This window comes from Ranitomeya imitator, chromosome 6, assembly GCF_032444005.1.
Source record: "Ranitomeya imitator isolate aRanImi1 chromosome 6, aRanImi1.pri, whole genome shotgun sequence".
Taxonomy (NCBI): domain Eukaryota; kingdom Metazoa; phylum Chordata; class Amphibia; order Anura; family Dendrobatidae; genus Ranitomeya; species Ranitomeya imitator.
Window position 1 is genome coordinate 323,414,157 of NC_091287.1, and position 27,442 is coordinate 323,441,598.

The 27,442-nt window shown below is 42.4% G+C and overlaps 1 protein-coding gene across 5 annotated transcripts in view; it reads right to left on the reverse strand.

The window, feature by feature from the left end:
- Positions 1 to 1,866: 1,866 nt before the first annotated feature.
- Positions 1,867 to 27,442, reverse strand: part of ATXN1 (ataxin 1) — a 433,753-nt gene continuing 408,177 nt past the window's right edge. For all 5 annotated transcript variants that reach the window (XM_069730828.1, XM_069730829.1, XM_069730831.1 and 2 more), the window contains 2 exons: positions 9,278 to 11,303; positions 1,867 to 5,463 (listed from right to left, as the gene is read on the reverse strand). In XM_069730828.1, the coding sequence (XP_069586929.1) occupies positions 4,939 to 5,463; positions 9,278 to 11,134 (2,382 nt within the window). In that variant the 5' untranslated portion in view covers positions 11,135 to 11,303 and the 3' untranslated portion in view covers positions 1,867 to 4,938. The remainder of the gene's footprint in view (positions 5,464 to 9,277; positions 11,304 to 27,442) is intronic.

Below are 27,442 nucleotides of genomic sequence, written 5' to 3' on the forward strand. Positions count from 1 at the left end.
CCGAGGTGAGATACACTCTGAGTTCTAGAGAGTGCATGCATGTCTATGTGGGCATGTATGCGTATATAGGTCTATATATTCACATGCATATACACGGGCATATACATATATGAACATGCAGCTGAGTGCTACCGCGGGACAGAGATACCGGGATACCTGTTTATAGGATGCATTTGGGATGGCCCTGAACAACTCACTCAAGAAAAAATCATTCATCTATTGGTATTTAAAAAAATAGATCTGCTATTTGTGTAGCCACCATGTATATTATGAAGGTATACTGTAGGTTAGATAACAGTCACAGGCACAGCCTAAAACGAGGAGGCTTCATCAGCTCAGAAAAGACTGCCTCGAATTCTTACATAAGAGGTATGCAGGTCATCTCTCGCTATTTACTATGCTATATATAGATAGAAATCCAACATGTACATATGTTGGATTTAAAGGGGATGGACTTACCCCTTTAACATCAGGCAGTGGCATAACTTGATTCTTGTAGGCCCCAATGCAAAATTTCCATCAGGGCCTCCAACTATCACGGGTCTTTAATTCTTTTAGTCTCCTCATACGTGCCAAAAGGACCTTTTTCGGCCCACTCTGCACCCACAATAGTTACTCCCCTGACATCTATGACATCTGTATCCGTCATAGAGGGGCAGCTTAATATTTTAACATGAGTACAACCCTTAATGGCTGCAGTCCCAGAGATCCATAACTCCAGACAATTCACGCAAACCGTGCAAATGGGCTCATGTGCAATCTTGAAACAAATGACCAGCACTTTACTAAACTTAATTGATAAAAAAATTAAAGGTATATTGCTGGGATATGTCATGACTTGTGAATGGTGGGAGTCTTACTGTTGGAACCCCTATCAATCTTGAGTTAACCCTTTTGCCATTGTTGTTTAGAGAGCAATCCTCCCAGCCCCTTGCTGCAGAAGGCTCTATCATGGCCCTCCTCACTGTGTCTCAGATCTCTTCCCTGCTGGGCAGGTGAAATGCTGTATAGAACTCGGTCCCTTCAATCTCAGGTTTGGCAGGGGTCATAGAGGTCGGACCTCCGGATGACATGCCATAGCTTTAAACCTATTCGAAACAATTGATTCTATCTGCGTTGACTAGTCACAAATCTCAACCAGCAATGACTTTGTTTTCCCCTATAGTCACTGTATGTCCTAAGGTGTCTATGTTGGATCTCCCAGACTGATATTTTGGAGCAGGAACCACTGAAGTTACACAGAGTTTGTTTACAGGTGCCCCAGTGAATTTTTTTAGTAACCGTTTCACATGGTTTAGTGGTAATTACGATTCCATACACATCCTCATCCCTCATACCAAATTAAACAGAAGAAAAAAGTGCCCTGAGGATAATAAGTACATCATCAGTCCATCCAAAACTACAGAGGACAGAAGTACAATGTGAGACATGGGATGGGGGGAGAGATGCTTTGTGGAAATGGGGTCCAGGTAGATGCAGCACTTAACGAGCAGTCTAAAAAAAAAAATTGCGTATCAGATTTTTGAGGTTCAACTGAGTAGACTAGAAGTCTAAGTGTAACAGAAGAGAGGTTGGAGCTATAGAGATTTACAGTATGATATACTGATTCATTGCTACAGTCTTTATTTTTCATCACCTATCTTTTATTGCTTCCTAGATTGGCTGAAGTATTAGTAGTTATAAGGGTATTATGAGCCTTATCCTCAGTTTACTTTGAGGATGTGGTTATTGCGCTAAATATATATTTCTCTCAAATCGTTTAAAAAAAACTTTTTTTTCAGAATAGGGAATATATATATTGACATTTAAATCTATGTAGATGTACATCTCTCTATATCTAATATATATATATATATATATATATATATATAGATATCAATATAGTCAGGATACAAATATCATTATATATGTTGCCTAAATGTGTTGACTGATACATTAGCCTTGCTGTATTTTTAGTTGTTCGCCATGGGAGGAATTGGTGAAAACATTATATTGGGGAATTACCATTTCATAAAATAGTTTAAAACTGAATGAATGCTGTAGTAATAATAATGTCAGCCCATGAGCTGTTCTCAGACGTAGCAAAATGTCTAGACATATCTTTAAGGAACCTATTCTAGTCCCTCTGTAGCCATCCCTGCCGCACTAATATATGATAAGAGAGCTGTACCTGAGAGCTTGCCGGTTATTAGAATAGGTGCTGTGTCATTACAGTCAACAGAGCATTGAAATTCTGGTAAATGGAGGCACTGCAGACAATTTGCGGTCTTGATGATGAAAAAAAAAAAGAAGAGACTATGTCCATTCATAAAACAATTGGCAAATTCAAAGATTCTAGAAGAAATTAAATTCCATGGGAAAAGTTTGAACACTCTGCAGAGAAACTACAATTTTTTCTGCCATTACAAGCAAAGAACCAGTTTTCTAAAACAAAAAAAACAACAACGAAAAAGAGATCTGGCCTCTTGAAGCTACATTTCAACTAGAAGATGGAGTTGTGGTAAAGAAAAAAAAAATAACTAAGCAATCGAACTAACTTTGGAAATTAGGGCCATTAAAGCCAGTATGTGCAAGACTCAAGTAAAAAATATCACAATATACACAACATCTAGAACATCTAATTCTGAAGGCTAAATATGATACCGAGAAAGGAAACGCAACAGTGATTCCGTAATAGGGGAAAAAAAAGATGTCACACCTTTTTCGGGAAAACCTCAACTAAAACAAGAAAGGGAAAACACAAGCTCATTTTTTATCCACAAATTGCCATATTAAATATAGTGTGAACAACTGAAAATTAAAAAAAAAAAATGTGTATATAATACATATGGTACACATTACTTTTTGGATTACGGTGGGAAATACAAATTGATATTTTTCTCTGTGCAATATATGGTTTTTAGCAAAATGTTGTTTTTTTAACATAAATGGGCAAATATGCATTTGTACACATAAAGGTCTTGTACTCGTGACTATAGGTGCTTGGTGTAGAGGTTAATTAGAAGGTGAAGACACACAAACATTCACACACTGATGCAGACATCCATCCACATACGCTCTATTACACTGCGATTTCTCAGAATTCCTTCTCAGACTCTATTCAGTGTGACAGAAAGACTGAAACTGAAAGAAACACTACCCTAACACATTAGGCAGGTTAATAGTAAGTAATTGCTACATGTATCCATGTTCTTTCAGCTGTTCATTCCTGTCTCTACAACATTATTACATTTAATTTGCAGGAATTTCATTCAAATGCGCGAAACTTAAGATGTGCAAACTGCAAGATTTTTTTTTTTGTGGTTTTATTTTTTTTTTTTGTTTAAAGTCCATCTTTTATTTTTTTTTTAAAACACTGGACAATTATTTTTTACGTTTTCTATCTAGCTTAATATTTCCCTATCAATTCTCTGTAATCATGTCAGCTCACGTATGACTTGAACCCTTTCTTTTCTAAAAGTGCCTTCTGTAAAGTAGTCCTTTGGGACAATAAAACGGTCACATCCTAGGTCAAGAATTACATTCATCCCTTTGAAACCACATTAAAACTTTCGACATCTTGCTCTAAGAAAGCTCTATGCATTTTCATGTAGGTTTCAGTGTTGAAAAATATTTAAAAAGAAAAAAAAAACATATATATTTTTTTTTTAAAATACACAGATTAAAAGTGAGATACAGTACTTAGCAAAACATTAGACCAAGATGCTCGGCAATAAAGTGTGAACAGCATTGTAAGTGCTAATAGACAATCTCTAATCGCTCCTCCAGTTCTTGTTCCTTAATGTGTCACACTCAACGTTAAAAAAAATAAAAATAAAAGTGGCACCAGTTGTAACTAAAGAAGAGAATTGAACACAAGATGGTTGCACCCATGTTGCAAGTAATTGATGTTAGTGCTCTATACAGGCAATGTGCTTAAACCTTGGGAAGCACATGCCGAGTTTACAGGACATTTACTTGCTATACTATAAGAAATCTTTGTCCCGACTGGATTCTGCTAGCGTAATAAACCTTATAGACTCTGCATCCTGTCAAATTTTGCTTGCCTTGTTCCAGGGGCAATCAAATGCTTCGTCAGCAGATCTAAAATTGGAAGGTTTACTAGTAATAATATAAAATTAATATCAAACATATGACTGTGTTTTTCACAGCACAAAAAAATTTTGTAAAAATGTTTAGAGCTAAAGGGTCCTCTGACCCTCAAACATTAACATGTGCAGTTAGGCTTTCTCAGGATGAATTTATGGTACTGTCGACCAAGTGCCATTTGCCAGCGTGATGTAGACGTAGATGGTTTTTCTCATGTCTTGAGTCACTTGAAATGATTTCAGATGTTCACTGCAATCTATGGGGCTTAAATTGTGAAAATATACCACACCAACATGAGACATGGCACTAGATTCGAACCTTTTATGAGACCAAATGAAGAAAAGGTGACCGTAGATAATCTTCTTCCTGACATACGTATATGAATTGGTATCTTTACCAGTTACCAAGATAATGACATTCAACTGGGATTGTTTGTGCCAGTGACCTACTACAGAAACAAACCTGAAGCTATACCCTCCCAATAAGGTGCAGCCAACATCTTTCTTCATTTCCCTTGTAATCCTTTCTGAAAGAAAATGCTGAAGTCATTTGAACTTTGAAGTTGACATCCCGCAACTAAATCACAGAAGCCATGTCTATACAATCCCATCCATCAAGAACGCAGAAAGCTTAGCCCCCCAAATCTTAGCTACTGCACGAGTGAACACTTGTGGAAAGAACTTATGCATCAACGATCTCCTGAAAGATACCAGTCGCAACTATAACAATGTTATAACATAAACCTAAAATAAGATGATAATGTGTAAATACTGGGTTATTTATTCTACAGTACAGTAATCTGAATAAAAAGACAAGGGTAAGCCTATTTTTTTCTTCTCTAAACATGTTTCACTTGCCTACATTGGATCGACCTTCGATGCAAATCTTAACCTCCTGAGGAATAAAAGAAGGCTTGGGAAGAGTCAATGGTGGTTCATCTTCAGACTTCTCTAATTTTCTTGATTCTGGGGCAGACCACCTCCTCTTCCTTGTCACCATGGGTTTGCCAGGTTCAATTTTGGCTTCAAAGGTTGCAGGATTCAATCCGGCAGGACACCTTAGTTCACCATTCTCAGAGGATACCTGTGCGCTTCCCTGATTAATCCCATTCTCCTGTTCTGCATATCTATGTCTATTTCCTGACAGACTGTCATTCTTTGGGTGCTTCAGCAAGATGCTAGCTGAATCCATGGGTTGCCCCTTTTTTATGGAGCCATTTTTCAGATTCTTGAGTGTAAGCGATATGCAGACATCTCCTACGGACAATTTTGAGCATGGTAAATCAAACAGCTGGCTTGTTCTCTCAGGACTACATGATGACCAGCCTTGGCCAAATACAAAAAACGGATATTCTATCAAGACTTCTACGCTGACCTGCAGAGATAAAATAAAGAAAGATATATGATAAGAATGTACAGTATATGCCACCTACCAGATCTGTAGTGACTAATGTCAAAATTACAAGATTTTTGAACTTTTTTTTTAGATAAAAAGTGATATGGAAAATTCTAAATAACAAAAAATTTCTTACACGGTTAATTTTATTTAAAATTAAAGCGGACATTCCTCTCCGGGGCTACTATTTTGTAAAATGAAAAATACCTTGGCAAAATAAAAACAAGCAAGATTTAATCAACGCCTCGTGTCATTTGACAAAAAATGGAAGTGTGTTCTAAAAAATTAATAGAGGCTAGAATTATGAAAACTGATGTACTAGTTAGAGATGAGAACATACATTTGAATGGAATTGAATTCTACTTGAATTTTACAAAAAACTATATTCGCCAAAATGCAGATTATTTGTAATTTGCTTCTGTGCAGATTCAGCAAAGTAGCGGCCACTGGAAACCATTTTTCTGAACCATAAAGGGCCACAAAATTAAAGAAATTGAAAAAAGCTTATAGTCACCTTATCGCTCACTTCTCTAGCCCCTCTGCTACTCACTGCCACAACTCTGGTCCACGCTGCATCTTCTGATCTATCAACACTTACTCTGAAATCGTGTTTTCAGGACACCATGACGTTCCACGCATCTGCACAGAACCCTCCAGGCCCTCATGAAAGCTGTAAGTCCCTGCTGAGTGTGAGAAGTCCAGGGATTCTAGTACAAATGACGGCGGGTCAGAAAATGCAGTGTAGATCAGACCAGTTTCCGTGAGTGGTGGAGGTGAGCGGTGAGGTGAGTAAAATGATTTTTACATTTTATTTGACATATTATGCTTATTATGCTCTGTGGTCTAGAGAGATATGGGCCTTTATTTACTCCTAATTGTATGGTTTTTAACATTGGGGCATTGTGCATTTAGACTGTTCTACATAATTACTCCTAGAGCAATGACCTCTTGGTAACAAACATAAAAATAAAAAAAAGGTCCACTTGGCACATTTAAAAAAAAAAACCACAAAACAATACTCAAAAGAGCAGCCGGAACATAATAAGAGTAATGTCTGGCCACTTTTGAGCTTGTGACAGGTCTTCTTTCAAGGCAAACTATCATCAGGAAATTAAATATTTTCAGGTTTTTGTGTTAACTGTTCTTTTTTTGTAATGTTGCTTTTTTCCATATCACAATCTGGATTAAAAATTAAAAATAGAAGTCTTGGAATGTTCACTCTGACCACTGGGGCCTTTTTAGACTCTAACTTCTTATTGTTTTAGGAAACAACACATGTACATAGCCATAATGTCAGACCCCGACCCTATATTTTGTACTTAAGTATCTAAAGAGTCTGAAAAAGTCATTGTGAAAGTAAGGTAAGCAGAATCAGCTATGACATCGCCTGCTGTGTTTGGTGGATCTTGTGTTATCAGCTGGGTATAGGTGTCATTCATGATTGTAATACTACCTGTGATGACAAAGAGCTTTGCTGAAAGCACCTACTGAACGGAATTATGTAATTTCAAGTCTAAAAAAGCCCCAGTAGTCACTGTGAAATTTTGAAGATTAGCAATTAATTTAGTTCTTTTTTAATAAGGATCACGATAGGAAAAAAATTGCCCAAAATTTTGAAAAAATAAAAGTAAAACACAAAACTTTGATTTATACAATAGGTTATTTATAGCTTCTTTAAATATATATTTATATATATATATGTTTTCATTAATATTTTTTCCAGCATTTTTTTTACTGCCTTTTTCGTTTTTGTTTTTTTTTTGTTCTCAGTTCAACAATGAAATAACGCTAGAGGTTTCTGAAGCAAAAATACTCAAATAAATGCTCATTGTCTTCATTGGTAAAGTAAAAAGTGTCTCCTTAGCACAAAATGCATTAAGATTGGTCAGGTCACTCTTTGTTCTAAAACCTGATACTCAAAAGACTGAACATATGAACAAGAAGTTGTTTTTACACAAGAATGCATATGTTCATTCTTTTGAAAATTTTCTGAGCTCTTCTTCAGTTAAGTTTCAGAACTTTCGCATCTGAAAAAGACTTGTGCACATACCCTAAGCACCCCGTCTCATTGGGTCTAAGATATCTATTTATTAACATGTTAAATTTGCATAGCGTAATCTAGAGATCTACCGTACTTTAAACCTGTGTTATCATTGATACTGAAATTGTATTGCTTGAATTGAACGGGGAAAGGGTAAGGGCTTCACAATGATTAAAAGACATTCTTATAACCAGGGTCCATGACATTAGCGATCAGGGACTGAATTCTAATAAAATCTATATTAGAAGAATTCTGCAATAAATGAATATAAATGTATTAGAATATAACTAGGAATATAGAGAACTAATGAACATTCATTAAAAAAAAATTGTAATATGATTTCAATTGCAGTTTGTCTACTTGAAAACTGATAATGTATTTTAATATATAAATCATTTCATGCTGATGGTTTTACAGATGTACGTTAGTTCCTGTTCACACCTTAGGGTGTATTCTGGCTGCATAAAAATCTCATACCAAAGCAGTCAGATATTAAATGTGCAAATTAGAATTTATTGCAAACATTCTGTAAGATGGTGACTAAGAAGCTAATGCAATATGCCATATATAATTTACATTGTACACCATATAGGATAATATTAGGAGGGCAATGGCAAAATCGTGCTTAGAAATCATAAAAAAAAATAACAAGAGCAATAGCAACTCTTACATGTCAGTTCTCTCCTTAGCTGTAGAAGGCACAGAAAGGAAGAGGAATGTTTCATATCTGATGGCATTTATCCACAGCATACAACCACAACATGCTGAAACAAATACAGCGACCAACAATACTAAGCTACTTGTGATATTAGTCACTCGTAGCTGGGCTTGCCCTTTAAAATCGTGGGTGGGGGGAATTTAGTTGGTTATTTGTACATGATGTTATCATCCAGATTTCACAGTTTTATTCTCAATAACTAGGGAACCGATCTAAAGTGGGTTAGGTAACAGGTCTGTCCTTATGTGATCTTCTAATACATTTCAGACATTATTGCTGGCAGACACAGAATTGTGTTATGTGGCCTATATACTGATCAAGAAAAAATTTAGGGTAACCTACAATTTATGTGGACTGAGTAAGGGGGCTGCTTAGTGGAACCAAATGCGGTGTAGACATTAGGAACTGTGACCAATCTGCCAACACAGTGCAGAGCTATGTAAGCAATGTGCCCAATCCTTATGCCGTAAGGGGAGAGTAAGGAGGCCCCTATGAGATCAATCTTCAAAAATCAGTAAATGTCATCCGATCGCAGTGAGAATCGGAGCCCAGTGCACTGACACTTATGTTACACTTGCAGCAGAGTTTGAGCCGAGTGTCATTAGCATCGAATGCTATATGCTAGCGTGACTCCACCTTAAGTGTTTCCTATGTAATAGTAAAAGGTGCTCATTCACCTTCATTGACTATTCGATGGATTGTCAACAGCTGTTCCTCCCAAAACCTCATACAGAAGCACACTAAGTTTGGCCAAGCATGCATGTGTTTTTAATGGGAGAGTGGAGTAAGTCACCACCTGGTACAGTTGGTATTAAATATCAACATGCCTAATCCTTCTTCTGTAAGGGGAGAGTCAAGAGGCCCCTATTAGATCAATCATCAAAAATCAGTAAATCTTCCCAAAATGTGTGTATTCGGCTTTACTTTGTTCTAATATGTATAGAGGCCTTAAAACATTAGAATTAAAGCAGAACTTTACAATATACATGTTACACCACTCCTTCCCCCTGCCCAAATACAACATTCACACTCACCTGTGCCCTGTGTTCTCCAACAGCGAATTGTATCACAGCAATGCCTGGACTATGGCTATTCTCAATCCTCTCAACTGTGCTGGAGTCTATTTTCAAGTCGTTGCTAATATCAGCGCTCTGTATGAAGTCTTCAGTTTTCAAATCCTCTACTTTTTTTAGATCACCATTGGCTAGCTGAATGATTGACCCTTTTGCAAAATAAGGGGGCAGTGTAGGTGCAGCTGCCATAGGAGAAGCAACAGACTGTACAACTGGGAGGTGGAATTGAGCCGGAACCAAAGCGGTCTGGTAGGCTGTTTGAGTTGTTAGTGATTCAGCACTGTAGTTATCGCTTTTAGGAATGGGAGTAGTGACAAATGTATGAGGCACTGCTGCAAATTGGGGAGATGAAGTGACAATAGCAGGCGCTACCCCCACTGCAGATGATTCAATGTCCGGATTGCCAACTGGTATGAGCAAAGGCTGAGTGCCAGGAATCACCAAGTGCTGTGGCAAATTTCCAGGATAGCCAATAGTTTGCTGCTGACTGCTGAGATAGCCAATAACTGGCTGTTGTGTACCCGCATAAAAGGCTGCAGCAGGCAGCCCAACAGAAAGTTGCTCTGCTGCACTGTGAGTTGTCTGGATGACTGTGTGAGGAGATAAAGTGGCCACTGTTTTTACGCTTTCTGCGCATAAAGTCTGTTGTGGGGATAAAGCATAGGACCGGTGGGCTGGTTTTCCTAAGTGTAAGCTTCCCTTGTTATGAGCAGTTGAGGGTGAGGTTTCTCTCTTAATGGTTTGTGGAACATCAATGTCCATGGCAGCTGTGTTGCTGTTGGGCACTACCATGACAGAGGTCCGAACACCTGAGGGATCCCGAGCACCAAATTCTGTACTAGGGTGCACCACTACGTGCCTTGTCTCATAATGTTGGGAAGCTGGTTTATTATTGCCTGCTTTCAATAGCTGTGTATCTGTAGAGGAAGGAACTAAAAATCCACCATTTAATATTTCCTTGGCTTGTGACCTGGAACTCTCTTCTTTCTTTGTACGGTCCCTAGCAATAAAATGAGCTCCTGAATCAGAGTACTGCACAACCACTTGGGAGGAAGTGCCCAGGGTCAGTGTATGTGGAATCACTGGGTGGGTATGTAAATGTACTGGGATAGTTGGTGGTGATAGAGTTCTGGCTCCACTCTGTGATGAGCTGGAAATATGGACATATTGACTTGACTGGGTAGGTGGTGATCCTGCTGCAATCAATCCAGGAGTCCGATCTAGATGTGATTCAATTTTATGCCCATGCTGGGTTAAGCTGCTAACATTTGCCAGCATAGTGGAATACGCTTCCATCTGGGTGCGTTGTGATGGAGTGGTGATTCCTGTTGCTGCTGAGGATACAGCGCATGATGTGGAATTCGATGTAGGTGAAATTAGCTGCGAATTGATGAATCCTGCATATGATGGTCCACTATACTGCGGCCCAATAAACTGGAACGTTTGGGGCACATTAGTATATTGCACGGGAGATACAGATGCCCCTGATTGAGACTGCGCAGTTTGATAAATGGCAGGAACTGTTGTTACTGTTGGTACCGACCTTGGAGCACTGGGGGGAGAATAGTCTATACCAGTTAAATGTGTTTTATGTAAACCTACCCCCTGCTGTAAACCAGCTTCTATTGAAGTTCCTGCATGCCCATGATGACGTCCACCATGGCTGCTTACTGTGGTGGGGAGCCATGATAAACTATCGGTACGGTGGTTTTCATTTGTCGTTCCGACTGTCTTCTCTTCAGACGGTCGACTGGTGGCGGGAATTTCACGTTTCTTTGGTGGCAGGCTTTCATTGCTCCTTTCTTGATTAGATTTCATGTTTTGCTTTCTGCCACCCCCGCCGACCACCACTGCCTGCTCACTGTCTGACTGATGCTGATTTCAATCTGGTGAAGGGAAAATCACATTTAATTCCTGAAGGAAACCCAACAACTTCATGGGGAATCATCTCCCTGGGAGCACAATGTTCCAACGACTGATGTGGAATCTAGAAAAAATACAAGACATGAGATTAGTTTTATAGGGATTTATCTAAAAGCAGACAGAATAAAGTTTAGCACAGGTGCATGCCAATTTTTTTCCTCCTGGGCTAAATATTTTCTTAACCTACAGTAAGGAAAATATGTGTCCGAGTTGAATTTTGGCAAAGAACAAACATTTCTATAAATATAATCACTCGTTGGTAATAGAGAAATTTTACACATTAGTGATTTTGGTCTCTATCGCAAACACATTTGTTTTACTGTTTTAACCCTTACCATCATATAATGTAATGATAAGATTCTATATAGACAGGTGGGGTGGAGGAGGAACTTGGGTTCTATCTTCTCCAACCTCCTCCCATCTCTATAGAATCTTATGAGCAGCAACTGTCAGCTCTTATCTCAGCAATGTAAAAATCTGTCTTCACTAAAAACAGATTTTACCCCATAATTGAGGATTTTCAAAATTAATGGTCAGTCCTGTCGGAGAAAGAAGCAGTGTGATGTGATACGAAATATTACAAAGTTACTTATTTTCATGTGTACTTCTGATATCTGAAATAAAAATTAAAACTATGGTTACTCTTTATGTTTGTTTACAGTTTTCTTTCTAAACTCCTGAAACAACTCACTCCTTCGCTTTCTTTGGTCCATACTCAGTGTGGCACACACCATGATAACAAACAGCACAGAGACTACTTTTCACTCCTTAAATAAGCAGACTGACTGACTGCAAGTTTTTAGACACCTGTGATGACATTCAGGACACACCTTATTATGTCCCTATGGTCAGATTATTTTCAATGTTTTTCTAGGGTTACCATCATTTTTCACAAGGCCATATTCATTTTTTTTCCCGTTAAACCACAATTCAAAAGCAATGTTTGATTTTCACTAGTTGGTATACAGTATTTTAGAAAATCAATTTTGTCAGTTTCAAGTTATTTCAGCCAACATTGTGTGGTTTTATTACTTTACCAGTAGGATACCAACAATTTTGTCCATGTGTGTATGTAGACACACTGCATAACTCTAAGGCCGAGGTTACACTGGCGACTAAAACAGACAAGTTTTTCCTGTGTCATGCTTAAATAAAGTATTTTTACCTGCTGATTTTCCGCATCTAATACAAGTCTATGGGGAAAATCTGTGCAGAAAACTCAGCATACCCACAAAAGAAATTGACATGCTGCGGGTTGAAACTCGCACCACAGGTCAGTTTTGCTGAGGAAAATAAAAGCACAGTGGGCATGAAATTTCTATTAATCCCATTCACTTTTCTAGAACTGTAAGATGCTGTGCAAAAATATGCAGCAAAAATATGCAGTCAAAAACGCACCAAAAGCTAAGAGATCAGATGATTTATGTACAGAGATATTTCTCCCCTTATCTAATATATAAAGCTGAATGTGTGTGTGTGTGTGTATGTGTGTATGTGTATGTCTGGGATTGGCATCTGCACATTCCCAGCTACAGCCACAAAATTTTGCACAGTCACACGTCTGGACCCCGAGAGCGTCATAGGCTATGTTGTGAGGCGAAATTTTAACCCCGCGCGTTCCAATTCACCAAACAATTTTGCCCCTATCTACATAATGGGGAAAAAGTGAAAGGAAAAGTGTTGGAGGCAAATTGACAGCTACCAGATGTGAACAAGGGGGACTTAAAGAATGAGAGCGATGGCGCCAAAGAGTATATACCGTACAGTTGCTAAGGTGGGGCCCCGACATGGGATACTCACCACTAGGGTTGAGCGACCTTGACCTTTTTAGAGTCGAGCCGTGTTTCGCGAAACCCGACTATCTTAGAAGTCGAGTCGAGTGGAATCGGCCGATTATCGCAAAAAGTCGGGTATCGCCCGAAACACGAAACCCAATGCAAGTCAATGGGGGAGCATAGTCGGCAGTGAGTGGAGGCCAGGAAAACACCTACACTGCCCATTTTAATGGCAAAAACATCCATTCTTGTTAAAGAAGCTTGTCAATCATAATTTACCTTATAATAATTGGAAGGCATTTGAAATTGGGGGTCATTTGGCTAAAGTTGTGGGGGGTAGGGCTGGTTCAAGTAATTAGTGGGACCAGTAAATCTGGACCACGTCACGGCAGTGGAGCAGGGAGAGGTAAGTATTTCAACTTTGCAAGTGCTGTGATCCTGAGCAAGCAGGGGGGGCCCACTCGTTGGCATTGGCACTGGCACAGGGCCCCTCAAAGTACAGCGGTGTGTTTGCACGGCGGGGGCGCCTCCCACCGGCAGCAACACTTTTGCGTACTATGAGAGGCCCTGTGCCAGTGACGTCGCCAACTAGTATTCCTCCCCCCACCTGATGAAGGAACCTGCACTTTCATCTGCACCTTCCTCTTTGTCCCCGTGTAAGGTGGTATGGTATGCGGGAAGAGGAACCTGACTTTCAGCAGGGTCACAATCTTGCTGTGTAGCGTGCACGGGGAATTTTGCGTTATGGGTCAATGTACCAGCAGACTCATCTATCACTGGCTGGGCAATGGGCAGGATGAGGAGGAAACACAGATATAGGCCCAAAGAATAAAGTGGGCTAAATGCAGTTCAAAATTGGTAACACAGGACTAACCAGGGGGCATTGCAGTGGAGGACAACTGGAATGAGAGGCTGACACAGAGAGTAGGCCCAAATCAGTAAGTAGTCGACATGCAGTTCAAAATTGGCAACCGTAGTAAACAGGCGGCCCAGCTTTGTTCAGTTGAGGAGAACAGCAAGGAGTGGCAGACACCGATAGTAGGCCCCAACCCAACTAGTAGGCCAAATGTAGTCTAACATTAACAACTACTTAACAAGAGCCTGAAAATGGAATTTCAGGACAGGAAACCAGGAGAACAGCAAGGAGTGGCAGACACCGATAGTAAGCCCCAAACCAACTAGTACGCCAAATGCAGTTGTTCCATTTAACTACAATTTAATGAGAGCCTGAAGATAGAAGTTCAGGAAAGGCAACCTGGAGAACACCTTGGAGTGGAACACACCATCTCTCTACACCCCATACCCAATTTGTAGGCCTAATGCAGTGTAGTTTTCAACAACTACTAAACGAGAGTCGGAAGATCGAAGCAATGTGGACGAAACCTGGGGAACACCTTGGAGTGTAACACACCGTCTCTCTACACCCCATACCCAATTTGTAGGCCTAATGCAGTGTAGTTTTCTACAACTACTAAACGAGAGTCGGAAGACCGAAGCAATGTGGACGAAACCTGGGGAACACCTTGGAGTGGAACACACCATCTCTCTACACCCCATACCCAATTTGTAGGCCTAATGCAGCGTAGTTTCAAACAACTACTAAACGAGAGCCGGAAGATCGAAGCTCAGGAAAGGCAACCTGGAGAACACCTTGGAGTGGAACACACCATCTCTCTACACCCCATACCCAATTTGTAGGCCTAATGCAGTGTAGTTTTCTACAACTACTAAACGAGAGCATAAAGATCGAAGCAATGGAGAGGAAACCTGGGGAACACCTTGGAGTGGAACACACCATCTCTCTACACCCCATACCCAATTTGTAGGCCTAATGCAGCGTAGTTTCCAACAACTACTAAACGAGAGCATGAAGATTGAAGCTCAGGAAAGGCAACCTGGAGAACACCTTGGAGTGGAACACACCATCTCTCTACACCCCATACCCAATTTGTAGGCTTAATGCAGCGTAGTTTCCAACAACTACTAAACGAGAGCATGAAGATTGAAGCAATGGAGAGGAAACCTGGGGAACACCTTGGGGAGGCAGACACCGTTAGTAGGCCCTACCAAAGTTGTACACCCAATGCAGTTTTAAAATTCCTAGAGGCTGAAAACAAGACTATTGACGCTCAGCTTTTTTCAAAGGAACACAGCTGAATTGAGTAGCGCAGACAGACACAGGTAGTAGGACTCAAACCAAAAATGTGGCTCACTGCAGCAGAAAAAAGTTACAGGGGTACACAAGCTGCAGTGCTCTGGGCAGTGGAGGACAATTTCAATAGTGAACCGCAGACAGACTTTGTACGCCTACTATTAAAAAAAGGATGCTCTATGCAATTATAAATAGGTTCTAGGGGTACACGGGCAGCAGTGGTGTGGTCAGTGGAGGCATATTGTAAGGAGTGACCGCAGACAGGCATCGAAGGCCTAAAATAATAACACATGGCTGTAGGCAATTTTAAATTGGTTCCAGGGGTACACGGGCAGCAGTGGTGTGGTCAGTGGAGGCCTAGTGGAAGGAGTGACCGCAGACAGGCATCGAAGGCCTAAAATAAAAAAATTGGGCTGGCTGTAGGCAATTTTAAATTGGTTCCAGGGGTACACGGGCAGCAGTGGTGTGGTCAGTGGAGGCCTAGTGGAAGGAGTGACCGCAGACAGGCATCGAAGGCCTAACATAATAACACATGGCTGTAGGCAATTTTAAATTGGTTCCAGGGGTACACGGGCAGCAGTGGCCTGGTCAGTGTAGTAGTAGTAGAAAGAACGGACCGCAGACAGGCATCGAAGGCCTAAAATAAAAAAATTGGGCTGGCTGTAGGCAATTTTAAATTGGTTCCAGGGGTACACGGGCAGCAGTGGTGTGGTCAGTGGAGGCATATTGTAGGGAGTGACCGCAGACAGGCATCGAAGGCCTAAAATAATAACACATGGCTGTAGGCAATTTTAAATTGGTTCCAGGGGTACACGGGCAGCAGTGGTGTGGTCAGTGGAGGCCTAGTGGAAGGAGTGACCGCAGACAGGCATCGAAGGCCTAAAATAAAAAAATTGGGCTGGCTGTAGGCAATTTTAAATTGGTTCCAGGGGTACACGGGCAGCAGTGGTGTGGTCAGTGGAGGCCTAGTGGAAGGAGTGACCGCAAACAGGCATCGAAGGCCTAACATAATAACACATGGCTGTAGGCAATTTTAAATTGGTTCGAGGGGTACACGGGCAGCAGTGGCCTGGTCAGTGTTGTAGTAGTAGAAAGAACGGACCGCAGACAGGCATCGAAGGCCTAAAATAAAAAAATTGGGCTGGCTGTAGGCAATTTTAAATTGGTTCCAGGGGTACACGGGCAGCAGTGGTGTGGTCAGTGGAGGCCTAGTGGAAGGAGTGACCGCAGACAGGCATCGAAGGCCTAAAATAAAAAAATTGGGCTGGCTGTAGGCAATTTTAAATTGGTTCCAGGGGTACACGGGCAGCAGTGGTGTGGTCAGTGGAGGCCTAGTGGAAGGAGTGACCGCAGACAGGCATCGAAGGCCTAAAATAAAAAAATTGGGCTGGCTGTAGGCAATTTTAAATTGGTTCCAGGGGTACACGGGCAGCAGTGGTGTGGTCAGTGGAGGGCTAGTGGAAGGAGTGACCGCAAACAGGCATCGAAGGCCTAACATAATAACACATGGCTGTAGGCAATTTTAAATTGGTTCCAGGGGTACACGGGCAGCAGTGGCCTGGTCAGTGTAGTAGTAGTAGAAAGAACGGACCGCAGACAGGCATCGAAGGCCTAAAATAAAAAAATTGGGCTGGCTGTAGGCAATTTTAAATTGGTTCCAGGGGTACACGGGCAGCAGTGGTGTGGTCAGTGGAGGCCTAGTGGAAGGAGTGACCGCAGACAGGCATCGAAGGCCTAAAATAAAAAAATTGGGCTGGCTGTAGGCAATTTTAAATTGGTTCCAGGGGTACACGGGCAGCAGTGGTGTGGTCAGTGGAGGCCTAGTGGAAGGAGTGACCGCAGACAGGCATCGAAGGCCTAACATAATAACACATGGCTGTAGGCAATTTTAAATTGGTTCCAGGGGTACACGGGCAGCAGTGGCCTGGTCAGTGTAGTAGTAGTAGAAAGAACGGACCGCAGACAGGCATCGAAGGCCTAAAATAAAAAAATTGGGCTGGCTGTAGGCAATTTTAAATTGGTTCCAGGGGTACTCGGGCAGCAGTGGTGTGGTCAGTGGAGGCATATTGTAAGGAGTGACCGCAGACAGGCATCGAAGGCCTAAAATAATAACACATGGCTGTAGGCAATTTTAAATTGGTTCCAGGGGTACACGGGCAGCAGTGGTGTGGTCAGTGGAGGCCTAGTGGAAGGAGTGACCGCAGACAGGCATCGAAGGCCTAACATAATAACACATGGCTGTAGGCAATTTTAAATTGGTTCCAGGGGTACACAGGCAGCAGTGGCCTGGTCAGTGTAGTAGTAGTAGAAAGAACGGACCGCAGACAGGCATCGAAGGCCTAAAATAAAAAAATTGGGCTGGCTGTAGGCAATTTTAAATTGGTTCCAGGGGTACACGGGCAGCAGTGGTGTGGTCAGTGGAGGCCTAGTGGAAGGAGTGACCGCAGACAGGCATCGAAGGCCTAAAATAAAAAAATTGGGCTGGCTGTAGGCAATTTTAAATTGGTTCCAGGGGTACACGGGCAGCAGTGGTGTGGTCAGTGGAGGCCTAGTGGAAGGAGTGACCGCAGACAGGCATCGAAGGCCTAAAATAAAAAAATTGGGCTGGCTGTAGGCAATTTTAAATTGGTTCCAGGGGTACACGGGCAGCAGTGGTGTGGTCAGTGGAGGCATAGTGGAAGGAGTGACCGCAGACAGGCTTTGAAGGCCTAACATAACAAAAATGTCAATACAATGGTATTGTCAGTGGCAGGCATTGAAGGATGTCAGCGCATAGACTAAACATTGGTGGAGCTGTGAGATAATTTTGCAAGTGGTAGAGCACTGTTTGAGCTGGGGGGGGGGGAACTGTCTTGTGGCCGGCGGTACAGGCCCAGGGCCCCTCATATTACAACGGTGTGTCTGACGTTGGGTGCGCACCACCACCGCCAGAGACACTTTATTGTACTAGGAGGGACCCAGTGGCAGTGCCGTCGACCAAAAGCGGGCACACCCACCTCTTCAGACAAACAGCACTCTCACGGGTGCTGTCGCCAAGTGTCGATACCACGGCCCCGTGTGGGGAGTTTGGCCATTTAGTGAGGTGTAAACATGTCGTATGCTGGACAATCAGGTGCAGAAAATTACGAGATTGGAAAAGGCATTCAGAATAGTCCACAGGCAAGACCTTTTCATAGGAAAGCTAGGTGTCAGCCGGGCAAGGTGGGGCAAAAGATTTCGAAATCCAGTTGTGGTTCATTTTAATGAAGGTTAGATCATCTACATTTTGGGTAGCCAGACGAGTCCTTTTTTCTGTTAGTATTGAACCTGCAGCACTGAATACTATTTCTGATAGGACACTAGCTGCCGGGCAAGCAAGCTCCTGCAATGCATATTCTGCCAATTCTGGCCAGGTGTCTAATTTTGATGCCCAGTAATCAAATGGGAATGACGGTTGAGGGAGAACATCGATAAGGGATGAAAAATAGTTTGTAACCATACTGGACAAATGTTGTCTCCTGTCACTTTGAATTGATGCTGCAGTACCTGTCCTGTCTGCGGTCATAGCAAAATCACTCCACAACCTGGTCAGAAAACCCCTCTGGCCAACGCCACTTCTGATTTCTGCCCCTCTAACTCCTCTGGTCTGCTGGCCCCTGCAGCTCGTGTGAGAACGATCACGGGCGCTGTGTGCAGGGAATGCCAGAAGCAAACGGTCAACAAGAGTTGATTGTTTGGTTGCTAATATTAGTTCCAAGTTCTCATGTGGCATTACATTTTGCAATTTGCCTTTATAGCGAGGATCAAGGAGGCAGGCCAACCAGTAATCGTCATCGTTCATCATTTTAGTTATGCGTGTGTCCCTTTTGAGGATACGTAAGGCATAATCCGCCATGTGGGCCAAAGTTCCAGTTCTCAAATCTGCGGTTGTGCTTGGTTGAGGGGCAGTTTCAGGCAAATCCACGTCACTTGTGTCCCTCCAAAAACCAGAACCCGGCCTTGCCGCGCCACCAATTTCCAGTGGCCCCGGAAAAGCTTCCTCATTAAAAATATAATCATCCCCATCATCCTCCTCGTCCTCCCCCTCCTATTCGCCTGCTAACTCGTCCTGTACACTGCCCTGGCCAGACAATGGCTGACTGTCATCAAGGCTTTCCTCTTCCTCAGCTGCAGACGCCTGATCCTTTATGTGCATCAAACTTTGCATCAGCAGACGCATTAGGGGGATGCTCATGCTTATTATGGCATTGTCTGCACTAACCAGCCGTGTGCATTCCTCAAAACACTGAAGGACTTGACACATGTCTTGAATCTTCGACCACTGCACACCTGACAACTCCTGTCTGCCATCCTACTGCCTGCCCGTGTATGTTTTTCCTCCCACAAAAACATAACAGCCCGCCTCTGTTCGCACAGTCTCTGAAGCATGTGCAGTGTGGAGTTCCACCTTGTTGCAACGTCTATGATTAGGCGATGCTGGGGAAGGTTCAAAGAACGCTGATATGTCTGCATACGGCTGGAGTGTACGGGCGAACGGCGGATATGTGAGCAAAGTCCACGCACTTTTAGGAGCAGGTCGGATAACCCCGGATAACTTTTCAGGAAGCACTGCACCACCAGGTTTAAGGTGTGAGCCAGGCAAGGAATGTGTTTCAGTTGGGAAAGGGAGATGGCAGCCATGAAATTCCTTCCGTTATCACTCACTACCTTGCCTGCCTCAAGATCTACAGTGCCCAGCCACGACTGCGTTTCTTTCTGCAAGAACTCGGACAGAACTTCCGCGGTGTGTCTGTTGTCGCCCAAACTCTTCATAGCCAATACAGCCTGCTGACGTTTGCCAGTAGCTGCCCCATAATGGGAGACCTGGTGTGCAACAGTGGCAGCTGCGGATGGAGTGGTTGTGCGACTGCGGTCTGTGGATGAGCTCTCGCTTCTGCAGGAGGACGAAGAGGAGGAGGAGGGGGTGCGAACGGCTACAGCCAACTGTTTCCTAGACCGTGGGCTAGGCAGAACTGTCCCAAACTTGCTGTCCCCTGTGGACCCTGCATCCACAACATTCACCCAGTGTGCCGTGATGGACACGTAACGTCCCTGGCCATGCCTACTGGTCCATGCATCTGTTGTCAGGTGCACCTTTGTGCTCACAGATTGCCTGAGTGCATGGACAATGCGCTCTTTAACATGCTGGTGGAGGGCTGGGATGGCTTTTCTGGAAAAAAAGTGTCGACTGGGTAGCTCGTAGCGTGGTACAGCGTAGTCCATCAGGGCTTTGAAAGCTTCGCTTTCAACTAACCGGTAGGGCATCATCTCTAACGAGATTAGTCTAGCTATGTGGGCGTTCAAACCCTGTGTACGCGGATGCGAGGCTAAGTACTTCCTTTTTCTAACCATAGTCTCATGTAGGGTGAGCTTGACTGGAGAGCTGGAGATCGTGGAACTAGCGGGGGTGCCGGTGGACATGGCAGACTGAGAGACGGTGGGAGATGGTATTGTTGCCGCCGGTGCCCTAGATGCAGTGTTTCCTACTACGAAACTGGTGATTCCCTGACCCTGACTGCTTTGGCCTGGCAAAGAAACCTGCACAGATACTGCAGGTGGTGCGGAAAATGGTGGCCCTACACTGCCGGAAGGGATGTTGCGTTGCTGACTAGCTTCATTGGCCGAGGGTGCTACAACCTTAAGGGACGTTTGGTAGTTAGTCCAGGCTTGCAAATGCATGGTGGTTAAATGTCTATGCATGCAACTTGTATTGAGACTTTTCAGATTCTGTCCTCTGCTTAAGGTAGTTGAACATTTTTGACAGATGACTTTGCGCTGATCAATTGGATGTTGTTTAAAAAAATGCCAGACTGCACTCTTTCTAGCATCGGATACCTTTTCAGGCATTGCAGACTGAGCTTTAACCGGATGGCCACGCTGTCCTCCAACAGGTTTTGGCTTTGCCACGCGTTTTGGGCAAGATACGGGTCCGGCAGATGGAACCTGTTGCGATGTTGATGCCTGCTGCGGCCCCTCCTCCTCCGCTTCAGAACTGCTGCCGCCTGCACCCTGTTCCCCCAATGGCTGCCAATCGGGGTCAAGAACTGGGTCATCTATTACCTCTTCTTGTAGCTCGTGTGCAACTTCGTCTGTGTCACCGTGTCGGTCGGTGGTATAGCGTTCGTAATGGGGCAACATAGTCTCATCAGGGTCTGATTCTTGATCATTACCCTGCGAGGGCAATGTTGTGGTCTGAGTCAAAGGACCAGCATAGTAGTCTGGCTGTGGCTGTGCATCAGTGCACTCCATGTCAGATTCAACTTGTAATGGGCATGGACTGTTAACTGCTTCACTTTCTAAGCCAGGGACGGTATGTGTAAAGAGCTCAATGGAGTAACCCGTTGTGTCGCCTGCTGCATTCTTCTCTGTTGTTGTTTTTGCTGAAGAGGACAAGGAAGCGACTTGTCCCTGACCGTGAACATCCACTAACGACGCGCTGCTTTGACATTTACCAGTTTCACGAGAGGAGGCAAAAGAGCTAGAGGCTGAGTCAGCAAGATAAGCCAAAACTTGCTCTTGCTGCTCCGGCTTTAAAAGCGGTTTTCCTACTCCCAGAAAAGGGAGCGTTCGAGGCCTTGTGTAGCCAGACGACGAACCTGGCTCCACAGCTCCTGACTTAGGTGCAATATTTTTTTTGCCACGACCAGCTGATGCTCCACCACTACCACTACCCTCATTACCAGCTGACAATGAACGCCCCCGGCCACGACCTCTTCCACCAGACTTCCTCATTGTTTTAAAAACGTAACCAAACTAACGGTATTTGTTGCTGTCACACAACTTACACGGTGAGCTATAACTTCAGTATGATTTAGCTACCCCTTTACAAGTGAGTGAAACCACAACGAAAATCAGGCACAATGTTACACACTCTGTTGTTGGTGGCAACAAATGGGAGAGATGCCACACACGCAGGACTGTCACTGAAGCACAAATGTAAATATTAATCTCCCACTGATTCGATTTTTTTTTTTTTTTTTCAGGGAGACTTTAGGAAAAAAATATAATAGAATAAAATGATTTTTTCAGGAAGAATTTAGAAACCAAATAAAATAAAATGATTTTTTCAGGGAGAATTTAGAAAACAAATAAAACAAAAAAAGGCTTTCTATGGCCCACTGAGTGAGAGATGACGCACACAGGAGTCAGGAGTGGCACACAAGCCCAGAGGCCAATATTTATCTCCCACTGATTGATGTAGTGATTTTTTCAGGTAGATTTTGGAACCCAAATCAAGCTAAAAAAATAATAGGCTTTCTATGGCCCACAATTGGACAGAGAGAGAGAGATGGCACACCCAGGAGTCAAGACTGGTACACAAGCAGAAAGGGCAATATTAATCTCCCACTGATTTGAGTTTTTTTTTTTTTCAGGGAGACATTAGGAAAAAAAAATAATAGAATAAAATGATTTTTTCAGGAAGAATTTAGAAACCAAATAAAATAAAATGATTTTTTCAGGGAGAATTTAGAAAACAAATAAAACAAAAAAAGGCTTTCTATGGCCCACTGAGTGAGAGATGACGCACACAGGAGTCAGGAGTGGCACACAAGCCCAGAGGCCAATATTTATCTCCCACTGATTGATGTAGTGATTTTTTCAGGTAGATTTTGGAACCCAAATCAAGCTAAAAAAATAATAGGCTTTCAATGGCCCACAATTGGAGAGAGAGAGAGAGATGGCACACCCAGGAGTCAAGACTGGCACACAAGCAGAAAGGGCAATATTAATCTCGCACTGATTTGATTTATTTATTTTTTTTTCCAGGGAGACTTTAGAAAAAAAAAATAATAAAAAAAAAAATGATTTTTTCAGGAAGAATTTAGAAACCAAATAAAATAAAAATGATTTTTTCAGGGAGAATTTATAAAACAAATAAAACAAAAAATAGGCTTTCTATGGCCCACTGAGTGAGAGATGACGCACACAGGAGTCAGGAGTGGCACACAAGCCCAGAGGCCAATGTTTATCTCCCACTGATTGATTTATTGATTTTTTCAGGTAGAATTTAGAACCCAAATCAACCAAAAACATAAATAGGCTTTCTATGGCCCACTATTTGTGAGAGAGATGGCACGCTCAGGACTGGCACACAAGCCCAGAGGCCAATATTAATCTCCCACTTTTTATTTTTTTTCAGGGAAAATTTATAAACCGAATAAAAAAAATAATAAATAGGCTTTCTATGGCCCACTATCTGAGAGAGAGAGATGGCACGCTTAGGACTGGCACACAAGCCCAAAGGCCAATATTAATCTCCCTTTTTTTTTTCAGGGAGAACTTATAAAACCAAAAAAAAATAAATAAATAGGCTTTCTATGGCCCACTATTTGTGAGAGAGATGGCACGCTCAGGACTGGCACACAAGCCCAGAGGCCAATATTAATCTCCCACTTTTTTTTTTTTGTTCCAGGGAAAATTTATAAACCCAATAAAAAAAATAATAAATAGGCTTTCTATGGCCCACTATCTGAGAGAGAGAGATGGCACGCTTAGGACTGGCACACAAGCCCAAAGGCCAATATTAATCTCCCTTTTTTTTTTCAGGGAGAATTTATAAAACAAAAAAAAAATAAATAGGCTTTCTATGGCCCACTATTTGTGAGAGAGATGGCACGCTCAGGACTGGCACACAAGCCCAGAGGCCAATATTAATCTCCCACTTTTTTTTTTTTTGTTCCAGGGAAAATTTTGTAAACCCAATAAAAAAAATAATAAATAGGCTTTCTATGGCCCACTATCTGAGAGAGAGAGATGGCACGCTTAGGACTGGCACACAAGCCCAAAGGCCAATATTAATCTCCCACTGATTGATTTATTGATTTTTTCAAGTAGAATTTAGAACCCAAATAAAGCAAAAAAAAAAAAAATAGGCTTTCTATGGCCCACTGAGTGAGTGATGATGCACACAGGAGTCAGGAGTGGCACACAAGCCCTGAGGCCAATATTTTTCTCCCACTGATTGATGTAGTGATTTTTTCAGGTAGATTTTAGAACCCAAATCAAGCAAAAAAATAAATAGGCTTTCTATGGCCCACTGACTGAGAGATGGCACACACAGGAGTCAAGAGTGGCACACAAGCCCTGAGGCCAATATTTTTCTCCCACTGATTGATGTAGTGATTTTTTCAGGTAGATTTTATAACCCAAATCAAGCAAAAAAATAAATAGGCTTTCTATGGCCCACTGAGTGAGAGATGGCACACACAGGGATGGCACTCTAGCAGAAATGTCAATCTTAATCTCCCACAAAAAAACAAAAAAAAAAAAAAAAAAACAGGGAGTGTCCAACAATTACTATCTCCCTGCAGTAATCTCAGCCAGGTATGGCAGGCAGCAATAAGGAGTGGACTGATGCACAAATTAAATAAAAAGTGTGGACAAACAAAAAAGATAGCTGTGCAGAAAGGAAGGAACAAGAGGATTTGTGCTTTGAAAAAAGCAGTTGGTTTGCACAGCGGCGTACACACAGCAATGCAGCTATCAGGGAGCCTTCTAGGGCAGCCCAATGAGCTACAGCGCTGAGGGGAAAAAAAAAAAAAAATGTAGCTTCCACTGTCCCTGCACACTGAAGGTGGTGTTGGGCAGTGGAAATCGCTACAGCACAAGTGGTTTGGTGGTTAATGGACCCTGCCTAACGCTATCCCTGCTTCTGATGAAGCGGCAGCAACCTCTCCCTAAGCTCAGATCAGCAGAGGTAACATGGCGGTCGGCGGGAACGCCCCTTTATAGCCCCTGTGACGCCGCAGACAGCAAGCCAATCACTGCAATGCCCTTCTCTAAGATGGTGGGGACCAGGACCTATGTCATCACGCTGCCCACACTCTGCGTTTACCTTCATTGGCTGAGAAATGGTGCTTTTCGCGTCATTGAAACGCGACTTTGGCGCGAAAGTCGCGTACCGCATGGTCGACCCCGCACAGGGGTCGGATCGGGTTTCATGAAACCCGACTTTGCCAAAAGTCGGCGACTTTTGAAAATGAACGACCCGTTTCGCTCAACCCTACTCACCACACACAAGGATATCAACACACACACAAAAAGCGCCACACACTACTACGTGCTTGAACACATATACCACCCTCAGCACACATTTCACCACACATACACCAAACTCGCCACATAAAAGTTGAAATACAAAAGTCACCGCTCAAAACTCGCCACGCGCAAAATTCGCCACATGCAAAACTAGGTTCATGCAAAACTCGCCACACGTGCAAAACTCACCTCATGGAAAACTCTCCACACGCAAAACTTGAACACGCGGAAAAATTGCCACATGCACAAAAGTTGCAACACATGCAAAAGTTGCCTCACACAACTTGCACATACTCAAAACGCACCACACATAAAACTCGCCACACGCAAAACTCGCCATGCGCAAAATTTGCTGCACACAACTTGCTACGCTAACCTGTCACATGCAACTCGACACACAAAAAGTTGCTACACGCATGTCGCCACATGCAACTCAACACACACAACTTGACACATGAAACTCGCCCTAAAACACACACAAGTCTGGTATTATCCTTCAAAAATAAAAATCTGATTAATAAGCAGACAAACTACAAGAGCAACAAATGTACCATATAGGAAATACGGCAGCTGTCAGTCACATGACCTGTTTATTATGTGTATGTGTGAGCTAATATATACTGCCAGGGGGGAGGGCTTCGAGTTGGCTGGGGATTTATCAGGCTGCCAATTTAGCTTACAAATACTGAGGTTAAAATACTGACCAAATAACGTGTGAACGCGGTCTAATACAGGAGGAGATGACATACAGATATATACTATATACAGGGGAGATGACACACAGATAAATACTATATACAGGAGAGATGACACACAGGTATATACTATATACAGGAGGAGATGACATACAGGTATATACTATATACAGGAGGAGATGACACACAGGTATATACTATACAGGGGAGATGACACACAGGTATATACTATATACAGGGGAGATGACACACAGGTATATACTATATACAGGGGAGATGACACACAGGAATATACTATATACAGGAGGAGATGACATACAGGTATATACTATATACAGGAGGAGATGACACACAGGTATATACTATATACAGGGGAGATGACACACAGGTATATACTATATACAGGAGGAGATGACACACAGGTATATACTATATACAGGAGAAGATGACACACGTATATACTATATACAGGAGGAGATGACACACAGGTATATACTATATACAGGGGAGATGACACACAGGTATATACTATATACAGGGGAGATGACACAGGTATATACTATATACAGGAGGAGATGACACACAGGTATATATATATATACAGGAGGAGATGACACACAGATGTATACTATATACAGGAGGAGATGACACACAGGTATATACTATATACAGGAGGAGATGACACACAGGTATATACTATATACAGGGGAGATGACACACGTATATACTATATACAGGAGGAGATGACACACAGATATATACTACATACAGAAGCAGATGACACACATGTATATACTATATACAGGAGGAGATGACACACAGGTATATATTATATACAGGAGGAGATGACATACAGGTACATACTATATACAGGAGGAGATGACACAAAGGTATATACTATATACGGGAGCAGATGACACACAGGTATATACTATATACAGGAGGAGATGACACACGTATATACTATATACAGGAGGAGATGACATACAGGTATATACTATTTAAAAGAGGAGATGACACATAGGTATATAAAGGAGGAGATGACATAAAGAAGGTATATACTATATACAGGGGAGATGACATACAGGTATATACTATATACAGAAGAGATGACATACAGGTATATACTATATACAGGAGGAGATGACTTACAGGTATATACTATATACAGGAGGAGATGACACATAGGTATATAGAGGAGGAGATGACATACAGAAGGTATATACTATATACAGGGGAGATGACATACAGGTATATACTATATACAGGGGAGATGACACACGTATATACTATATACAGGAGGAGATGACACACAGGTATATACTATATACAGGGGAGATGACACACAGGTATATACTATATACAGGGGAGATGACACAGGTATATACTATATACAGGAGGAGATGACACACAGGTATATATATATATACAGGAGGAGATGACACACAGATGTATACTATATACAGGAGGAGATGACACACAGGTATATACTATATACAGGAGGAGATGACACACAGGTATATAC